Here is a 22033-nt window from a genome sequence, read left to right as displayed (position 1 = left end):
TCCAAAAACACAGAGCTGCTTGTATCTGGTGTCTGTGGACGCGCCGCTGCGAGCCAAACCTATCATCAACGATGAGCTTACAGGTCTGCAATAGTGACAAAAAGAGTAGATCTTACTTTTAAATAATTTTCAACAGGTGAATTTTAGACTACCAGTCACACAAATACTAGCTTAGACTATCAGACACATGCACACTACTTTTAAAACTCTAGTTAAAAAATATACATTCAATTATGTCACGAAACATGGTCTCTACACTGATGACTAACACAGCGGCTCACTTTCCACTTCTCAGGCTATTCTCAATTACGTGATCATCCAGTTACTGAGCCTTTCCACCTGCGATGTGTGTTTGGTTCACTGCTCCAGATCTGCTACCCATGACTCCATTCTCGCCAGAAGTCGCATCCCAGGACAACCAACGTTGATTCTGAACTTTGACTGAGTCTCTAGTCTCCTTCTCAATCCTAACTCAGCCTTCAGCAAAGTCCTCCAGGCCTTTGGGGATGCTTCCAAACCAATGTGTCTAGGGTTACAAAGATCTCACTTTCCCCGTTAAAGGACACTGCCATTCTACTCCAAAATCATGTACCCATACCTATCAGGCATCTTAATGTATTCTACCAGCCCCATCCTCATCTCCACTTAAAGTGGAGAACTCTTTTCCACTATCTTCACTCACTCAAATTCAGCATCCTTGGTATGAGCCTCAAACAAGCCAATCAATCCTATCAATCTCAGACACTAACTCCCAGCATGCTCTCACCCACTGGTCATACTCTCTCTCTCATGGAGCTCCACCCTGTGATAACCTTCAAACTTCAATGTGCTTGACACAGGACTTCTCATTCCGAGTCATGCACTCCCGACTACATTGCTAGCTCAGGGAATGGCCCGACCATTTGCCCAGTTCCCACACATCAAAAGTTCTGTCATCCATGATGCATCTTGAACCTCTAGACCCACTTTCTCTGGTTCTCCCTCAACCCTAAGCAGCTCTCATACAATGAACAACAAGTACTGCAATGTCTCTTCAACTCAGCAGCCCAGTGTCTTGCTCAGATACTCTTGGTCACTTCAATCATAGCATGCACTCAAATGCTCATGGGTAAGGAGGTCCTTGTACTCACAGATAAACATAAGGGGAACCAGTCGTGTTAAACACACAGGCTGTCCCTTCAAAAGGAGAGAGTGTGGAAACAGTTTTCCACCCAGGGTTAGAGAGCTGGCTCTTTAACCTGAACAACGCACTGCCAAAGCCCAAGTTAGCTTCAAAGTTGCTTTCAATATAAAATGATGTTCCGGTGGGCTTCCGGTGATTCCAGCCTTAGCAAAACCTCCGTCATCTTCCAGAATGGATTTTCCCTACAGAAATCTGAGGGTATGGACTGTCATGTCTTTGGTATGCTGTTAAAATGTCTTATTCATTAATGACACCATCCTTTAACACAAGGAAATGTTATTTAACTTTTCAACTAGGCAAATTCTGCGAGCTTTGATCTCTTTTCTGTTTTAACTGTCAAAATTGAGAAGTTAATCGCAGGCTGTAACTTAAATCCATTACCACAAGATATAACTAGTTTCATTCACACAGATGAGTTCTGACCCATTAAGGATGGCAACATAGAAACATGCCAACCATTGTGTGCTTTCCGCCGTTCCCACATGGATGAACAGAATGATCCCAATTTCACAGAATGAATGAGGAAGTGCTGTCTGTTCCTCACAGAGTAAACCCTTCCCAGGGCACAGCAGAGAGTGCAGTGGCAGCTGCCATCTACCTCTCTACATGTACCTCTTCTCTGGTATATGTTTCTAAGTAAGAAAGAAGAGTCTGGGATTTCTACACCAAATGCAAGCACTTCCCAGAGCCCCATCAGAAGCTGGTGTTTATAGAGTATTATCTAGTATTAGCTAATTAACCATCTATCTATACTGAGGTTTGCCCTATCTGCATCGGCACTGCAATTTATTCTCTTTTCTTCCTGTTTCTGTTTTGTTTTATGTAGCTGTGGCTGCAGAATAAAGAATGCGCTAAGACAGACTGGTCTCCAATTTGCAGAGACCTCCCTGCCTCTGCCTCCAAAAGGCTAGGATTAAAGGTGTGCACCACCATGCCTGGCTTGTTCTTTCTTCTGCAGCCACAGCTGACCTCTGTTGATATTTCTAGAACCAAGTAACAACCACCACCACCCCTGATTCTCTGCTGATGAAATCATATGAACACATCTGGCTGTATGTACCATATGCTCTCTCTAGGCTTATAAGTAACTTCCACCCTAAGAGTGTTCTCTTCATATTCTGCCTAATACAGACCCATCAGGCAGACATCAGATGCCTGCTAAATAAGGAGGTGTGGGATTAGGGAGGAAGGAAGAACCAGGCAGAAGTCAGAATGACTGCATGCTGTCATTTGAATCTCTGCAAACCTTGCCATTACGAAAATGAACAATCAGCGTCACTTCCCAGTAAAAGCAGATAAACTGAGCACATAAGTGCCTCAAAGGGAGCAGAAACTGAGGCTACTAGCGAATAACCAGTATCAGGCAGAGAAACTGAACCCCACTTCGATTATTTTTCTAAAAAGACAAAAAGCAAGAAAGCCTTCCCAGGCTTGATAGGACAATAATCTGGAGATGAAGGAAAACCATATCCCAGCTAGCTCCCCGATTTGATTCTCAGTTGGTTGCTTAGTGGCCCATCTGCTGGGAAGGGAGGCACGTTATCACTGTGGAGTCAGCTGGACCTGGGAATGAGACCGGCCTCTGAGCAAAGTCAACTCGACCAGACGACTGGGAAGCAGGGACATCCTATTTTCACAGATGTCGTCATCCCCGGGGCATGCACACAGCACAGCCCATTCCAAGGCTGACGCCAACACTCCCTGAAAATTTATTCACATTTTATTTAACTTGTTTTCGGTATGGGAGGCTGAGCTCAGGCCATGCTCATGTTAGGCAAGCATTTTGACGAAGACTGGCATACCCAGGCCTCATGTGTACACTTTTAGTATTTAAAAATAATTATGCGATTTTTTTCAAAGTCTCATTGAATTGATTATTAATCAATGTGCCCAAAAAACTAGAAACGCCAACATAAGCTGTTTCTTGTAGATAAGGCTATAAATCTGAAGAGTAAGGAATTGCAGAATTCAGACTGACAAATGGCAAAGTCACTTGGGGAAATGTCATCATTTTAGTGGCCAACAAACTGAAAATAAGATAAGACACTGTGCCCAGAGTCTAACCTCTTGCTTGGATCTAGGTTCCCTAAATTGCAGCTCGGGATTTCTAGGAGTGAAATTTCTCTTTCACATTAAGACAAATGTATTATCCCGATAGTAGATGTATTTGTTTTTCTCAGCAGCTACTACTACTCAAATGCTTTCCTTAACATCACTTTCCAGGATTAACGGAGACAGTGGCCACTGCTATGGACATCATCCTGTAAGGGCACCCTCCTGTTCTGCCTCCATGATTGTAGTCTCAAACTCTCTTTCACAGGAGAGTGTCAGTTTCAACAGTGACAGGGGAGCTAGTGCCCAGAACATCACATGGTTCCTGAGACATCCACACGTCTCGCTGGCTCTCTCACACAAATAGGAGAAAACAGGGCTCATAAAAAGACAAACAAACAAAAACAGAGCTTTCAGTAAACTGGATGCGGTAATAATGTGTTTACTCAGGAGGCTGGGGCAGGAGGATTATTTGAGTATCCAGAAAGTCAAGCCCAACATGAGCAACATACTAAGAGAGTCTATCTCAAATAAATTGATATTTTTTCCTTCACTGCCTTCCTCCTGGCAGGTCTGCAGATCTGGTGTTCTCACTCAATGCCCTTGAAGTGAATCCTACAAAGGTGTAAACAACCTAAGGTGACTACAAGAATTGACTTCTCTCAGGGAGAATGCCTGATTGAATAATTGAAGCTTGAAGCTAACTCTGGCATCCGCAGAGGAACACATTGGTCAGTGATGGTTGAAGAGAGTAAGAAGATGAGAGGCGACAAGGAATGCAGGCTGCAGCAGCCTTGCTGCGTTGTATGAGACGCTCTGTGAAGACAGGACAGAAGGGAATGTCTTGGTAGAACTTTCGAAAACTTTTTGCTTCCGAGGTTGGTTAGAGGCTTTCCCCGAATCCACAGGAAATGATGATCAAAGGGTAAAGGTCATGATGAACTTTGCATCCACCCTATTTCTATGTCACCTCATTTAATGAGACAGGAAGCCACACCCACTTTAGGGATGAGAATAATAAGACCTAACTTTAAGTTTTCTGGCTGAAGTTCTCTCCGATGTGTTCTGCATTCTACCACACTCTAGGAGTTGTAGCCACTGATGAACCACTTCATTCGTGGTAACTTGGGAACCAACATCTGAGACAGACAGCGGACGTGGGAATGACACCTGGTCAAAGGGTCACCTACACAGACACAAAGTCCTTAACCCTTTACACAGTTTGCTAGCTAGTCTTTTGTCATCTTGATACAGGCTATAGCAATCTGGGAAAAGAGAGTTAGAAAAAAATGCTCCCAACTGGCCTGTGGGCACCACTGCTGGAGCACGTTCTTGATTGGTGATTGATACAGGAGGGAGTAGCTCCCTGTGGGAGGTGCAACCCTTGGGCTGGAGGTCCTGGGTCCTACAGGAAAGCAGCAGAAGTAAGCCAGTAAGCAGTGTTCCTCCCAGGCTGCTGCTTCAGCCCTTGCTTCCAGGACCCTGCTCTGACTTCCCTAAATGATGAACTGTGTGTGCTGTAGAAGCATGAGCCAAATGTGCCCTTTCCTCTCCAAGTTGCTCAATATTGTCATGTTTCATGACAGCAACAGAAATCTTTGGACAGGGTTAGATGGAAAAATGTTACCATTCTTTGTGAAAAGTTAAATAGCATTAAGAATGAACGAAAGCCATAGCTGGGGAAGAATGTGCCCAGGGTGTTTTTCTAAACAAAGCAGTTTTTCACCCAGGTGCATACGTGTCTGGACCACAGCATGGTGGCTACTAGCCAGCCCCACTCTCCCTACCCCCCCACTCCTTCTTCCCCCTCCCCCCCGTGACTTCTCTGGGCATCATTTTCCTTGGGTACAAAATGAAGAGACAATAGTGTCCTGTAGACATCTCAGGGTAAGCTGAGGTCAGTGTATCAGGAGGAACGCTGCTTAAACTCTTCATTCACAGCCCTTTTGACTGGTGGAGTAAAATCTAATTCCACACAGAATGTCTCAACACAAACACATACTTTCAAGTTGTTTCTAAAGAAAATTCTTTCAGAGACAATTTAACTATTCTGGCAGAAAGAAGTGTAGTCAACAGATTTTTTTTTTTTTTTTTTTGTGGTTGCTTCCAAGTTTTTTTAAAAAATGTGTTAGCATCTTCCACAAAATATTTTAAGTGAAAATGTTGCTCAAATATTTTGCAACTATGAAGATTACGAACCGCCTACATGAAAGAAATGGCTAAAAGAAAGACAGAAAACATTGGCAAAAATAAGGCTGGGCTTGTAGGTCAAAACAAAACAAAACAAAACCCAAATTACTAAAAATAAAGTACCAATGCTAAAATGAAAACTCCAGGAAATTACCTCATTTTTGTTCAAACACAAAAGTCACCCGTTTCTTTGGTAGAAAGAGAGGATTTCAGGCTTTTATAGCTCCTCCATAGAGTTTAAAATATAGGACATTATAAAGCTGACTGGTGTCCAAATTCTAAGCAATTTTCATTAATTAAATAACTATAACTAGTCAAAAAATCACCAAGCACACACTAAAAAGAGATAAAATGGTTCAGAAAGGAACAAATCACTCAACTAATTGATGATCTTTAGCTTCAGGATGCAGAGTTCAAGCTATCATAGGACAGAAGAAAATATACTCTGTGTTTCTAACAGTCCTTAAATCTCAGTAAGAATTCTATTAGCTGAAGCATAGAGAAAAAAAGAATGAATATATTTTAGTATTTTGAGTTCCTCTTACATTTTAAGATGGCTCCAAATTTTTTAAAGGTTCAAATATAAAAGTTGATGTAATAAAATGACTCATCTTTTCACTTATCCAGAGACTTATCTACAGGAACCACACTGATCATTTTTAGTCTTTGACTCGCAGAAGACTGGAGGTTCAACACAGAAGTATTTTCATTAGTTAATACATCTGGTTTGTGGGAAGGAAGTTCAACCCCACCACAATACAGAAACCAGAGCGTCAGGAACTTAGTTTTATAGCCTGGTCCCCGCCATTTGCTGCAAACAATGGGCTGTAAGTACAGAAGGGGGTACTCTACTTAACTTAGTGTCTTGTTTTAATCCAACATACAATATACTGCAAATGCTAAACTAAGGAAGAATGGAAAAGAAATCACTGAAAATGGAGAAGTGTATATTTACATACAAGAAGTCACATAAATGTAAAACTGGGAAAGGCATGATGGGAAAGGAGGCGTGGATCAGGTAAACAGCTCAGCTCAGACAACTTCGGGTCAACGTGAAGTGAGTTGAGCAGTCTGTTTAAACCTCCCGAGCCTCACCTAGAGCCACTTCACAGGCATCCTCTGAAAATGAACTTGTGAGGAAGTGCCTAGGATATAGTAGGACCCAAAGAACATGGTTAAGAGAAGACTATGATCTGTTAATGGCTAGGTTATACTGCTTTCTTTCTGATGACAGTAAGAACTCAGACCTGATATACACAGAGGCATATACTCACATGCATACACATGTACTCTCTGTCCTGATCACAGTAATCTACTATAGAGCTCTATCTTCGTTTATTACATTGGAATCACTGGGAATGACACACAGGGATCTGTATTTTCAAGAATCTACTCACATTAATCTCACACATGGTTAGGTTAGAGAACCCATGGTCTGTAAGGAGAGAAACCAAGGGAAGGCAACCGTGACCACCTAACAAGACTGGGATGAAGTGGGTTTTGTGAAACTGAACAAAAAAAAATATGTGTGATAAAAGCTAATGGGTGAAGGTAGGGCCCATGCCAAGGAGTATGGTAAGCACAAGTGTGCGCAGAAGGTACCATGGCATGGACTACAGGACATACACACACACACACAGTGTGTGCACAGCAGGTACCATGCCACAGGATACAGGACACACACAAGTGTACACAGCAGGTATTGTGCCATGGGGTACAGGATACATACAAGTGTGCACAGCAGGTACCATGCCACAGGATAAAGGATACATGTAGCGTGCACAGCAGGGGGTCCCTTTAAACACAGGCACATAGACGGCCTGTGTACAAGAACCACCTGAGCAAGTTATCCCCTCATCCTTCACCCAATGATCCTCTGAGCATCAGATCTTGTTCTCATCTCTTCTAGCAGTTTTCCTCAGTACACTTGCTTTACATTAAAGCAGCCTCACTGTGCTGCCCAGGATAAAGAGCAGAGGTCACTCACAGTCACAACCGCATTACAAACAAGCACATGAGTTCTGATCAGCTCTATTTCTGTACTGGGATGGCTTACTGCTCCTATGCGAAGCAGCCCACATCCCTACTGGGCATAGCGGACTATTTTCTGGACTATTTCTGAGCTCAAGCAAAGCCCCTGTCTCAGCCCAGTAGGTAGGTGGGGTTGGAGAATCAGCAACCACTCCCCGCAGAACGGCTTTGACAATGTAACAGACATCATGGCTTTGACAATGTAACAGACATCATGCCGTTAAATCAGCTACTTTATCATGCTGTATTGTCTTAGAACGCATTTAACTACTGTGAGTTATCTTCAGTCTATATACGGACCACCTATTTGGCCTATTACATACAAATGCTGCAGTAATCCAAAGACATAACATGCCTGAAAGCATTTCCCAATCTCAAGGCATCACACAAATCTAATACCCACCACCCCTTCTCACAATCAGCCACGTGTCCCATTACACACGTGTGCATACGAGATACTCATCGGGCGTGTGTGGAAGGGGAGTGTTAGCCAGGAATGCCTCTCAGCACATTATCGCAAGGGATTAAAGGAGAGACAAGCTGGTCATCTGCACTGCGAATGGCCAATGTCACAAGACCAGGGTAGTTCAGATCAGGTTAAGAGAAGCTCAAAGAAATGCTCCCTATTCTATTTCAAAGCCCTCAAAAGTCCTCAAGGCCAACCCTGCACACACCACGGTGAGGAAGACTGAATCGAGTGAGACAAATATGAAGGAGAACTTGAGGTAAATCAACAATGACTGTGTAGCCCACAAGCTATCTCTGAGGGGGAATATACTAATGTAGGGGCTAGGACAGGCACCTACATCAAATCCATGAAAAGGGAAGAGTCCCTGTAACACAGTTAGGTAGACAGTTCTAATCAAACACATTTAAGCTGACACGAGAGAACACCTGTAAGGACACAAGAAGAATGACCGCAGACAAACAGCCATGATGCTGACGCTGACTCCTTCTGTATCACAAGATAAACAGCCTTTATCGGGACTGAAGGAGACGAAGTGCCAAGGAACTCAGGTGAAAGCGTAGCCTCCCCACTCTGCTTTGACCTAGGAGACGCTACACACCTCTGTAGCACAGCCACTCAACAGGTCCAACTGTCAGCTACACACCAGTACAGTGTGCAGTCTCTTAGCAAATCCAGCTGTCAGTTAGGTCACACACCACCGCAGCACAGTCACTTAACAAACCCAACTGACGGGCTTGGGATAGTTTCACATGTATTTTCCAATGAAACTTAAAAAAAAAAAAACAAAACAAAACTCATTTGGTAGAACAGATGACAAAACCCTTGACATGAGAATTACCATAAAAGGCTCATTAAAGAAACAGGTTTTAATGGACTCCCATGACGAAAAACAACGACCACCACACAGAGCTTACTGGATGGCAAATTATGAGGAAGATAAATGCAAGACACTAAAGCACGTTATATTCATAAACATGGGCAGCTTATTTGCTTTCTCATGCGCTGGCCTTTTTATGCCAGACCTACCCAGAGAACAATTCCAAGGGATGTTATCCTTTTAAAATGCAAACAGGGTAAAACATGAACAGAGATTACTGAGGCAGAACACTGGCAAGGCCTGAGGTGTACACAAACAGGAATTCAGTCACCAAGGTCAACAATGACTATGCACACGAACCCTAGTAAAATCTCCTTTGGTCTCTGTCCAGGGACCCACACTGGTGACATAATGACCTGCCCATGAAGCTGAGCGTCACGGATACCACTTATACCCAGACCTTTCTGGGTAAAAGATAGTTAGGAAGAAGTTAATAAAAAAAAAAAAAAATCAGCCCTAATTTAGTAACTCGGAGAAGTCATTTAGGTAATGCACTTCTCAGGGAAGTAAATTATACTGATCCAATTACATCTGAAAGATAAGTAATTTGTCCAAAGGTAAACATCAGTGTCAGGGAAAAAGAGCCCAGCTTCCTGGCAGCCTGAGTCACATCCCAGTCCCAATGACATGCTGCCCCAACAATTTCTGATGTCAAAGAGGGGTCACGGTATTTGGGCAAGCTAATGTTTGCCTCCGCCCTCAGCACACAGGAAGACCGAAAGCAATTATGTGAATGTTCTGTGCATGACAACTGATAGAGAGAGCTGGAATTTGGCCTCTTGGACTATGGAACAGAAGTCAGAATGTGGAGAACGGTACTGTGTGCTACAGGGTCACTACATACTCCTTTTTAAACAGTACTTCACATTTTTATTGGCACAGTGATTGAACCTATTTGGGGACTACAGTGTGTGTATGTCTATAACTGACAATAATCAAACGGGCATTTTAGGCAATCTACAGTTGCAAACATTTGTCATTTTTATTTTTTTGTACGTGTTGGGAACATCAAAATCCTCTCTGCTATCTACACTGAGGTATTCAACTGTCTCCTAATTTAACTTTTACCTATCACAGAGCTAAGTTTCTATAGATGATTACAAAAGAAAAATCAAGAGCCATGAATGAAAGACATGAAGCCTAAGCATCCTGTTAAGCCGGTGCTTTCCCAAGTTATGCAACGATAAAATGCAGGCGCTATTTAAAGCGAGGGTAAGAAACATGGGTAACATATGATACAAAGTCACAGTGCGGACATCTGAAAACCCTTTAACTTTGACATAGGCTAACATGCAGGTGGCATTTTTGAGAAGCTGCAACATTGGAGTCTGGTGTGAGGAGGAGGAGCTGTCAGTTACTCCAGTGTCACTCACCTGGCATCCATCATCCCCAGGTGTGTCTGTGGAGACAGAGGACACACCAGCAGAGAGGGAATGGTACCTCCTTTTTGTGAGCTGAATACAGTGTGCTCCGAGAGGGTGGCCTCTCTCATCGCTGTCCTGTTCCGGGACACTGCTACAGCTTTTTGAGAGGTTTCCCACAAGCGCGCTGTTTTGGGGGGACTTCTCTGTGACACACGGAATGGGACTTGAGCTGGCTGCCGTTTGGGAAAGAGAAACATCGTCTCTTCTCAGGAATGTTGTGTGTTTTGTGTTGACGTCATCTAAGTGTCTCTCCGTCTCTGGGCAACATGGAGGGCTATCTTCTTCTGGAATTGTCTTGTCCGGGATGCTAACTTGTACTTCTGAGTATCTTCCCTGAGCAGAGGAATCTGTCACTCGGTGGGGGCAGCTGTCCACAGCGCTGGGCAGAGGTCTCTGCTCACTGTGCTCTGCAGCTGCTGTCTTCCCCAGCTGCACAGCATCTTTCCGAGTGGGGCTTGCAGCAGGGTCCTCCCACGGCAGTTCTCCGGAGGACACAGCTGGATGTCCCCGGGCAGGCTGACTGACCCCCTTCTTGCCTTCTCTTTCTCTGCTTTGCCACACCAGCTCGGTGTCACCTACAACTTTCTGGCCAGGCTTTCTTCTGAAATACTTTCTTCCAGGAGAGTATTTTTCAGGACTCAAGGGACTTTTGGCAGGATCGAAATACTGCTCTTCTTTCTCAGCCCGCACACAGCCACACACATTCCCCATTTGATTCACGGGCACTCACGGCCCCACGAACTCACTCATTTCAAAATCCGGGGCTTCCAGGACCCGCTCCACCAAGTCCCGAGACTCTCCACGCTGACTTGTAATTCCTAGCAGGCTGTGTGACCATCCTCTTCAGCCCGAAGCCATGTTGCTTATGAGAAAACCACTTGCAAGAAATGCTGTGGCTCCCTGCCAGCCGGTCCTGTGTCTTATTAGGCACTGTGGCTCATTCCTGGCCACCAGTCCTCTCAGACAAACATAACTGCTCACAGTCAAATCAGACACCAGTGAACTTCCACGATAAACCCTGAGTTTCACTATGGAGACCACGGCCCTCCAGTTAACACAGTGCCTTCTGAAATTCACACACACACACTATCAAGATTTGCATTAACCTCTGAAGCAAAGCAAACAGAAAGTAAACACAGCCGAGAGACTTACTAGCAAAGTGCCCTTCAAGTTCAGTCTCAAAGTGCCTTTCAAACTCAAGTTCAGGGAGCCTCCCCTGGAAACGCCAACTAATTTTAGGGTCCACGCACAAACAAATGAAAAGCTTATGAGTCTGCAGTGTTAAGACTAACTCAGAAAAAAAGTAGCATAAAGATATGATTCAACAATTGGATGAAGGGAAGATAAATACTGAAAGCAAAAAATACGTTTAATTATGTCTAAAGCTAGTCTTTTAATATGGCTTGAAACAGTGATCAAATCATAAATCTCTGATTATCTGCTCACTGGGATTGCCACATGACCAAATAACTAAGTGAAGGGATTTAAAGGTGGAGCACTTAGCTAAAGGAAGTGTGCGCATACTCTGACACATACATTAGGGCAGTTAAACTTTATGCTCTGCAATTGCACTTGGGTTAAATATTAAACAGCTTTAGCAGGGTCAGGGTGGGAAATTAAGACATCAGCATGGACTCCATACTCCGAGCTGTTCGTATTCTTAACCCCGGGTCACAGACACGGTACAAAGGAAATCAGCGTGACAGGGAAGATATTGTCACACAAGCCAAGGTCAGCTGGAAAGTCGGTAACTGCCTTTCCTGAGGTAGTCTTTCCCAATAAGAAAAGGAACTCAACGTGTTTTACTGAGGAGGGGCTTATCCAGTCACGGGTCAAGCTGACACACTGATGTTACAGATGTCTGTAACATATCTATCTCGTAACGGTTTTCTTAACTATTTAAAAAGAAAATTAGACGTTATCCAGTAATAGATTCTAGATTAAGGCTATGGGGGAAAAAGTCTTGGGTTTTTTGTTCTTAAGTTTTCAATATCTGCAAAGAGAACGGAACATCGCTTAAATGTGGAATGGCTGCTGTGTATACTGCCAGGGTGGAGAAGCAGGCCGGGATTGGCACACCCTCCACCCTTCCCTTCGGCCCTGCCAAACTAAGCAACTGTCCATGGTTAGGTCACACGCCCTGTTCCCTTCCAGAAATGGCTCATCTGCCTGGTAACTGGTACTTCTACAGCCTTCTTCTCTAATGCCCTGCCAGGCCTGGCACAGACTCTAAACTTTGCTCCAGACACTGCGAATTGTAGTTCCATTGTCGATGAATGTACCACCCGTGGTTATGAGAACTTTAAAGAATCCTTCAACAGACAGCACACAGTACCTCATCATGATCTCGCATACAATGGTTTATGACATGAGACCATCAGGAATACAATTCCTGCCTTCTAAATGCCAGTGTGAAAAGCAGACCCACCTTGTGATGCTCAAAAGCAGTATTTAAAAAAAAAAACCCACTTCAGAAAGAAGTTGAAAAAACTTGCCTTATCCATATAATGAATAGAGGACCTACAGACTGTGCCAGTCTGGGGATGGTGACCACTCTTCTCCCTGGGCACAGGCAGGAGTTGTAATCCACGAACAACACAGCACCAAGAAAGGCTGTATTATCTCCTGAGAGGCTCTCACAGTACCTGACTAATACAGATGTAGAGGCTCACAGCCATCCATTGAACTGAGTACAGGGTCCCCAGGAAGGTGTTAGAGAAAGGACCAATGGAGCTGAGGTGTTTCCAGCCCCTTAGGACGAACAACAATATGAACTAACTAGTACCCTCAGAGCTCCCAGGGTCTCAACCACCAACCAAGGACTGCACATGGAGGGGTCTGATTGTTCTGGCAGCATGTGTATAGTAGAGGATTGCAAATTCAATCATCAATAGGAGGAGAGGACCTCGGCCCTGTGAAAGTTCTGTGCCCCAGTGTAGGGGAATGCCAGAGCCAATAAGTGGGAGAGGGCGGGGTGGCAGGCATGGGGAAGGGGGAGGCAACAGGGGTTTGTTTTTGTTATTTTTGTTTGTTTCTTTGTTTTTTGGAGGGGAAACTGTGAAAGGAGAAATTTACATGTAAATAAAGAAAATATCTAATTAAAAAAAAAAAAAGATCTGACTGAGAGTCTTACAAAATTTTGTGAGACTATGAGCAGTTAACAAATTAAAGCAAGTTACAAGGAGGAGTTACCATAAATCAAATTCCAGATTTCTTTTGAAATGCAATTACTGTCCTCGGATCTACATAGGACACAACTGTCTGTCTAGGGCACTGTTTTTCTAATCTGGCTCTTCAGAGTATACCTACTGCCATCTAGTGTCTACCGAGGGAAAATTTAATTTATTTACAATAAGGATAAACTTACTTTAAGGATTTTGAGTCATAAAATCTTTAAATGGCTAAAACAAGTAATTCTGCCCAAAGAACAAAAGAAGCACGTCTGCCTTTAGGATAGAGAAAGCTCTGCCTCTGAACTCTAAGTTTAAAACAGAAGGCCTTTAAAGGCAGATACAGAAGCTCACGGAGACCAGGAGACAAGACGCCAGTCTCACAGAGTTATTAGAATAACTGAGGTACTGTTATGAAGTTACCCTGAAACCCATTATCACTCAAAGGATGTCAAACCTCTTCTCACGGACCACCAGTCCGTGAAAACCAGCCACGAAACCAAGACGTAACGACAACAACGAAGACAACGTGGACTCTCACCTGAAAGTGCAGAATTATTGTCCATATCAACCCCAAAGTCAGCTTAGGATTTCCATCTGTTATGTCATCGTTTCTGATATTCACCAACTTCACCTGTTTGTAGGTGAGAGCGAGAGAAACAGCGATTATTGTAAACCAGGCACGGGTTCTCATCGCCTACAAAAGAAACGCTAAATTATACAACGAAGGTAAAGGCCACCCTTTGAAGGCCTTCCCTTCAACGCTCTAGATGACAAACACATCGAAACACAAACTGGGAACTGCTGGGGTTCTCTCTTCTAGTATTGAAAGTGACCAGTTGTCAAAAATAATGGCAGCGCCTGGATAAATAATATTTACGATCTTAAAATTAGGGGAACATCTTCTTTTAAAATGAACTTATTTTACTCTTACAATCAAGCAAAAAAACGAACCCAGTTTGACAACTTGTAGATCTCCTACAGAGGATTTTTATTTTCTATCATATGTCTTCCTATCATGCGCATATAAACCACTGAGCCTCTAGGAGCCGAGCAAACATCAAAGATTCATATAATCCTCTGAACCAAAGCTTATCAACTGTTGAGCTCCAACAGTCAGTAAGTGCGATGATCTCAAATACTCGCTTCTACAAGAGAACTGAGAACCTGAAGTGAATACCAAAATTTCTATGTGCTTATGTTGGACACTTTGTTCCTTATTTCAGGGAGCATGATGGAGTAAGAGAGCCACTTTGCCACCCCTGCCCCTTGTCATCTGAGAACACAGGCCGCCCTTTCCAGATCCTGAGACTTACTGTCTTCATGTCCAGTTCTCAGCCTCTAGATCCACAAGGGGTGAATTCTGTTCTCTATGAATTACACAGCATGAAAGCTGCACAAAGCGGACCAAGCAGGTTATCTACTTGTGACAAATAGCAGACTGTCTTACCAGGAGTAAGAACCTGGCTAGCACTATTTCTAGAAGGAGGGTGTGAACTATGGAAACATTTTAATAAAGCAGGTGGGAAGTGTCAAGTCCAGCATTGCGTCACCCCTACCTGGAGCTGTGCAGCTCTCCCGCATTCTTGACACACTGTAGCTATTCAAAGGTCTACCTGCTTAGGCAGATGCATCCCAATTCCCCTAGTGAGACTTAGTCCCGCTTAGTCACTATTTTTCTGAGCTCACGACTTCTTTTTCTCAGCAACAGGCTTTCGAAAACACTGTTAAATATCTGCCTCTGTAATGGCGCACGGTAACTGACATAATTCAGACCCAGTTAACCCTTTACATTCCCTGACTCGTTCCTAGGCAGATTTATTTAATCACTTATGCTAGAGTCTGAAAAATATCATACCTGGCGTCTTTTCAAATAGTCGAGTGCAATCTGTACATTCTGTAGCCTGTGAAAGCGCATCCGACCCTTCTCTCGGGGCTAAGGATAGAAAATGGAAGATGTGAAAAAACTACAGTTTGTACCACTGACCATGCTAATGTAAAGATATTTTCTGCTCATCTTAATATTTTTAAACTATTTGTTAGGTAGGCACAACAATTTATTTTTAAAGAGGCTTTTAACTCTTCTCTACTATCTGGGACTGAATTTCCAGAATGAGGAACCTTCCCTAAATATAAACATATGCCTTATTCCAGGTGCTTCATTTAAACAAAAGGAAAGCCATAGAGCACAGAGACTTCTAGTGTTTGCTAACAGAACAATCCTGGCCAACTGGTGCTTAGCTATGAATCCACAAAGATAATCCTAATTCTCTATTTTACTTCTTAATACACACTGTCAGCAAGACAGACTTTCTAATTGTACTTATGGATTTATGAAAATGAGGTAAAACAACATGCAATTAGTACAATAAAGAAACACACACTAAGGAGAAAGACGGAGGTTTACTTAGCAGTGACGGAGGAGAGGAAAAAGCAACTCACTATGCAATACCTTTCCTCTGTATTTTACTGCATCCAGCTGTAAAATACACGAAGCTGGATGTAACACAGGCAGAAAGGACTGTGCACCTTCGTGTTACACTGAATGTGACTGTTTTCCTAGTCTCGGGAAAAGTGTCAAGTCACAGTCATTTCCTCTGCTGTCATTTTCCACATTAGCAGAAGGGAAAAAGTACTGGGGCTGGAATCTTCCCCAGGAAGCAGTGTAAGAGCAAAAAAAGAAAAAGAAATAGGGGCAGAAGAGACCGACTCCCTCCCTCTTAACCACAAGCTGCTGACATCCAAGGTGGCGAGATAAAAAGACAGCACACCACTAAGGGAAAAGAAAGTTTGGTATCAAGGTAGAGATGATGCTGATAATTCGCCAGCTGGATCTATAAAAGCACAATTCCCAAGGAAATCTAGATGGTGGGATGCAGACGGCCAGAGAAGCTCATCTGTTTCTGCAAAGGTGGCTGACCTGTGTCGGCTCAATGTCACCTAGACCGCCCTGTGGATTCTATGGGATTCAAGACAAAGTCTTACACCTAACAGATAAACATATTGCCACCTATACCAGTAAGTTTAATTTAAAGGAAACTGTGAGGAGCTCCTATGCCCCCCCCCAAAAAAAAGAGCAAAAAGTTGTCATGTTCGAAATGTCAATTCCAGAAGGGAATGAATGTGCATAAAAATTAGTATGCTAGTCATCAGGATCCTAAGTTGATATGGAGCATGAAAAACTCTAAAGTAGCAGGGCACAGTAATGGACAAATATGTCGTTCATTTCAGCTCTGAAGGTAAATTTAAAGAGAAAACATTTCCTCCGACCAGTTTGTGAACGTGCGCGTCACACACCCTGTCCGGGGCTGGGTCCCTGTCTTTCCCTATACCCCGTGAGTTACCAGCCTGCTGGGTTAGCACTGCACACACCTGCACACACGGCCTGCTAGGTTAGTGAGTTACGGGGGTGACACCTACCCCCTTGTCCTCATCCTCCACCTCCTCATGCTGCTCACACTCGCATGCTGCTGTTGCACTCACCAACCGTAAGGTCTTCAAAAAGTCTCGCTCCCTCGGCTAATGAATATAACAGACAGAAGACAGGACAGCAAGGAGACAGACAGACAGACAGACCGGGAATGAAAACAAGAGCATGAGCGGAACGTATGAGGGAGAAGAGGTCACCGAGCAAGGGAGCAATGGTCACAAGGAGGGAGGCGATGCCTGGCTTAGCCCATCTCAGAAAGGCTACTTTCTCCCTTGCTATACACGAGTCTTTCCGTGTGTGGTTATACAGAACATCTGACTGATTTTAAGTCAATAAAAAACAACCCAAAGGTTAAAAAAAAATAAAAAGGAGAAGCAGAAAGAAAAATAGTTATGTTAATTATAGAGCCTATGGCGAAAGCAGGTATCTTCAGGTCCCCGTTCATGTCACTCGAAGATGGATGCGGAAGCAACCAAATAGAACTGACTCTTCGTCTGGCTGAACTCATAGTTGGAAGAGCAAATGCTGCTGAAGACTAACATCTGTGTTGCAGACGCCCTGCTCATGTGTGTATGGAATTATATGCTCAGTAAAGTAAATTAGGAAACCTCAAGCTTACCAAGGTGTCTCCGGACAGAACCTCCAGGAGGGAGATCAAATTGTGCCCATCCCTCAGATCCTCGTAGAGGTCGTTCACGTGCTTCCGAACCTAAGGTGAAGAAGATAGCCATCTTTAGTCCTGCGGCTCAGAATGAACCAGGAAGTATTATTAACAGATCATGCTTCACAAGGGGTGTTCACCTACACACCTATTTTTCTGTTTTATTCTTTCACTACTTGAAAATAGCTGTAAATTTAAAACCTAAAAATACGGTTTTCGGGGTGACAATTCATAAAGATGACAAGAATAACTAACTTTTTAACATCTGAAACTGAATATTAAACTGGACCACTATATGATAGGCCTATGGTTTTTAAATATAATATCCTGACTTTATTCATTAACCCTGACACAACCAGGGCCACCTTAACAATGAACTGTATTTTTTACCTCCAGCTGGTTTGCACAGTATCTAACATATAACAGATCAAGAGGCACTTTGTAAAAACCCATCAATGAAACCAGGAGTAACAGAAAACGGAATTCTATGTACTATTTCTACAACTTTCTGTAACTACTTTAAGTAATTTTAAAAATTAAAGCATAGGTTAGGAGACCTCTTTCCAAATCTTTTCACAACTTAAACTTTGCGGTGGAGAATCTAAAAAACACTAACATGAAACTGGCATTCATAACAGCACCTTGTGCTCCCTTACCTGACCAGAGCCTGCGGTTTTAGAGCTAGAGGTAATAAAGGCTCTCTGAAGACCCCGCCTAGGTTGCTCCACGGGGACAGTTCAGTAATAAGTTGCCCACTACGATATCTGTACTCCACAGACAAACACTACAGGAGGCAAAGAAGATGGCTGGTCCACAGGGGCAGAGACACTCCCAGATTTTTCACCTTTCTGCAAGTCGGGACTGTATTACATTGAGATGCTCACAGGAAGGGAAGCAAAGAAAACACGGAAAACAGTGGTTCTCAACCTATTGGCTGTGACCTCTTGGGGGGGGGGCAAACGACCCTTTCACGGGGGCCACCTGCCAGATATGCTGCATATCAGATATTTGCGTTATGATTCATAACAATAGCAAAAGTACAGTTATGAAGTAGCAACATAATTTTAGGTTGGGGGTCAGCACAACATGGGAAACTGTACTTAAAGGTCATAGATAGGAAAGTTGAGAACCACTGCTCTAGAAGTTTCAAGAACCAGAACCCCACCTCCTTTAGCCAGGGCACAATCCCTGCACCTGCCCATCTCTGCAGCAAATTCTCCAAATTCCTAAGAATGAGTCACATGCCACTGAACTTCTAAATGTTGAGCAAACACACAGCATAAAGTAACAAAATAACAGAAGCCTGTGGTCAAGACTGTTCAAGAAAAGCCTAAGGACAAACTGAAGCAAACCTTTAGCTTGGTAAGTCTTTACTCCCAAATCGCAGGCTTCAATGCCATTTACTATCTTAGTTGAGTAGAAACATACACATACATTTATGTGTGTGCATGTGTGTACAGGTATGAGCATGGCATGTGTGGGTTCGTGTGTGTGTGTGTGTGTGTGTGTGTGTGTGTGTGTGTGTGTTACTATACATGAATCAAGCTCAGGGCTCATATGCTTGGCAAGAAAGCTATCACCAAGCCACACTCCCATCCCATTGCACTTTATTTTATTAGTGTTAAAAATATACGTGACTAATGAAGAAATTTCCGTAGGAAGTGTCACACTAAATTTACTTGTTTCTCGGTGCAGTGTCTGGGCCTTTTTGCCAGTCACGAGGTCTCACGTATTCATTTGGCATCACACTGTCAGACACAGACAAAACATAGGCTTGAGGGCTGCACCTTTAAGGAACTGCTGGACATGGCAAAAGGGAATGAGTGTAATCCAGTTCTCCCATCTTTACAAACTGAAGTTTTAGTTTGACTTCTCAATTCCCACGGAATAGCACTAGAATAGTCATGGATTACACCACAGTAAAAGAAAGTTTTAAGATATTTTCTTCTTGGCAGGAAAATGAGATTTGAAGATAATTTTATGTAACATTCATTTATAAAATCTTTAATTACCCAAAACAATTATGAAAGTGTTACTCCTTTTTTTAGCATATTTACATCAAGATATCTTTGATTGACAATTTTTATTGACAATCCCCTCAGGGTCTTAACTCTAATTCAGAGGCGAAATACTTTTCAAGGGCCTTTTCAGAAACATATAAGCAATATACACAACACATACATGATGTACACACATTACCATATATGACACACACATACACACACACACACACACCAGGGATGTTTTCGGGAACATACACGACACACACAGAGGCATATCTATGTGTCCTAATAAAATGAAAGCACTACTGTAATTTTCTGTTTGCACACTAGAACCCTACAGAGATTCTTACTTTCCTTCCAAGGCACAGACCGGAATCTGTAAAGCCTACTTGGTGCTTAGTAGGCCTACTGTGCATCTACACCTGCTCATTTCCCCTGTGTCTGCAGTGTCAACAGGAAGCAGCCTTACTCTAAGAGAGCCTGATTTGGACCACCCAGTAACACAATAACACCTTGTAACGGGTGATGCTCAGCCAGTTGCTTCATCTCTCAAAATAAATGAATCTGTTGTGCCAATCTAACATTGTTGCCCACAAGACAGTGGTAAACACTTGTGTGATCAGGGTGGGGCCTCCAGCTGGATCCTGCCAGACAGAGAGTCCTCCCACATCCCACATTCCGCTTCCCGCCATCCTCCCTCCAGGATAGTTTAAGCTGGGGTGTGATTCTGAACGCTCATCTTATTCTTACTTTTGGTCTCAGAATGCTGCAGTCTGTCACAGCTCAGAGGGGGTGGCACAGCTGAGTGGCTCCCATCATGGAAGCCACTAATCCTGAGAGGAGAGCCATGGATGGGCTCCAGCCTATTGGAATGGGTTGTCCACAATCAGTGCTTTTTTGTATCTGGAACTGCCCTCATGGATACACGATGAAAAGTATTGGCTAATATTCTACCTGTATCTCAATCTGATCACTTGACCATCAAGAGTAATCATCAAGGCATACGTGTAGCAGCAGTTCAGTTTGCTAAGTATGCACTGGACTTGCTAAGCATGGACCACAGGCTAAGACATCCTAAAGATAGAGACATATAAGAGAGTGCTGTCTGCTGCAGTCTTCAACCTGAGAAGGCAGATGGTGAAGAAATTCCAGTATCAAATGGATAGACTCACATGCTAAGGAGCAAGAGGGCTCTATCCTGTCCCGCCTCTAGGAACTTAGCAAAGAAGATAACGGTATGTCAGGTCTAGAAGAACAAGCCGTGGGGACAGGGCAAAGAGGTTCAAACCTGTGTGGTAGGTACCAAGCAAAGGAGGCTGTTGCTCATTTAAAGACATGTGAGGTGACATTAGAGTAGAGAGGGAACTGGGGGACAGGCATCGTCATACATTACATATTAAGAAGCTCTGAAGGCCACTAAGCAAAATTAGGGAATGAGAAAATGGTGGCCCACATACATATATAGAGGGCATTGAGCGAAGGGCAATCAGTGGGAAGCAGAATCATGAATAATCTCAGCCTTCCTTCCTTTATTTAAATTCCTAAAAGCAGGACATGGAGTTATACCATAGAAGTACCCTCCTTCCGGATTCAACCAGAGAGAAGACTTCCACCCTTGTAGATGGTGACTAGAGGATAGACAAGAACGAGCTTCAACAGTGAGCCTCTGTCTGCCCCTCAGTTACTATTCCTGAGGTCCTGCCCCTTGAGACTCCGTGGTCTATGTCTGTCCTGTCATTTTAAAAATGTACCCTTCTCTGTTGAATACCTAGATAAACTGGAATCAAAGCTCTTGCCCAGAACTGCTCATTCCCAGATGGCTCTAATCATGCGTGCATACGTGGAATGTGTTCATAAATTCATCCTAGTTCTTCTTAGCCTTTTGTTAAGACGGTTGTTCCAACTAACAAGGGCTGAGAGTTATTCCTCCCTCCACCACGTCTCGTTACTTTCCTGTAAACTGTGCTCTTCAGTGAAGCCAACTCACAAAAGCCAGTGGCCCAGTCTGTCTGAGGAGAAAGGGGCCCTCAGGAAAAAGCCAGCTAGAAAGGACCTTCAGAGAGCCTGGATAAAGCACACACATCCCAGAGGCAATGGCCAGCCAGGCCAGCCAGATAAAGAACCCACAGTCCTCCCTTAAAGGACATAGAACTCTCAAACATATCGGCGATCTTTTAAAAGGCAGGGATGATAAATGATGGCTTCTCCCAAGAGCTCTTCACTGCCTTGAGCTAACTAGTAAAAAGGGTCGGTCTGCTTTAGTGAAAACTATCAATTAAAATGCTTTGATTCCTTTATGGTTCACATAAATACATGAAAAAAAAATGGGACGTTGGGTTCTCCTAGAGCAGCTCCTTTCAAGCCTTTTCCAAACACTAATATTGCTATACGAATTACCGATATGAAAACTGACCTTTTTAAAAAATACAAAAAAATGGCTTAAAGATATTCTCAAGAAGTTACCTGACTTGTTTTATGAATTACAAATTATCATTATTATTTCATCAAGAATTGTGAAAGAATATTATCAACCACACACACAC

The 22033-nt window shown here is 43.3% G+C and overlaps 1 protein-coding gene across 22 annotated transcripts in view; it reads right to left on the bottom strand.

Moving 5' to 3' along the window:
- Positions 1-22033, bottom strand: part of Dst (dystonin) — a 415027-nt gene that overhangs the window by 183608 nt on the left and 209386 nt on the right. For 13 of the 22 annotated variants that reach the window (XM_031367095.1, XM_031367096.1, XM_031367099.1 and 10 more), the window contains 4 exons: positions 17446-17535; positions 16817-16915; positions 15255-15332; positions 13938-14030 (listed from right to left, as the gene is read on the bottom strand). In XM_031367095.1, coding sequence (XP_031222955.1) covers positions 13938-14030; positions 15255-15332; positions 16817-16915; positions 17446-17535 — 360 coding nt within the window. The remainder of the gene's footprint in view (positions 1-13937; positions 14031-15254; positions 15333-16816; positions 16916-17445; positions 17536-22033) is intronic. The other 9 variants (XM_031367121.1, XM_031367120.1, XM_031367111.1 and 6 more) reach the window with 2 other exon arrangements.

Source organism: Mastomys coucha, unplaced genomic scaffold, assembly GCF_008632895.1.
Source record: "Mastomys coucha isolate ucsf_1 unplaced genomic scaffold, UCSF_Mcou_1 pScaffold14, whole genome shotgun sequence".
Classification (NCBI taxonomy): Eukaryota; Metazoa; Chordata; class Mammalia; order Rodentia; family Muridae; genus Mastomys; species Mastomys coucha.
Note: the sequence above shows the minus strand (reverse complement) of the source record. Positions and strands in the feature narration are given on the sequence as shown.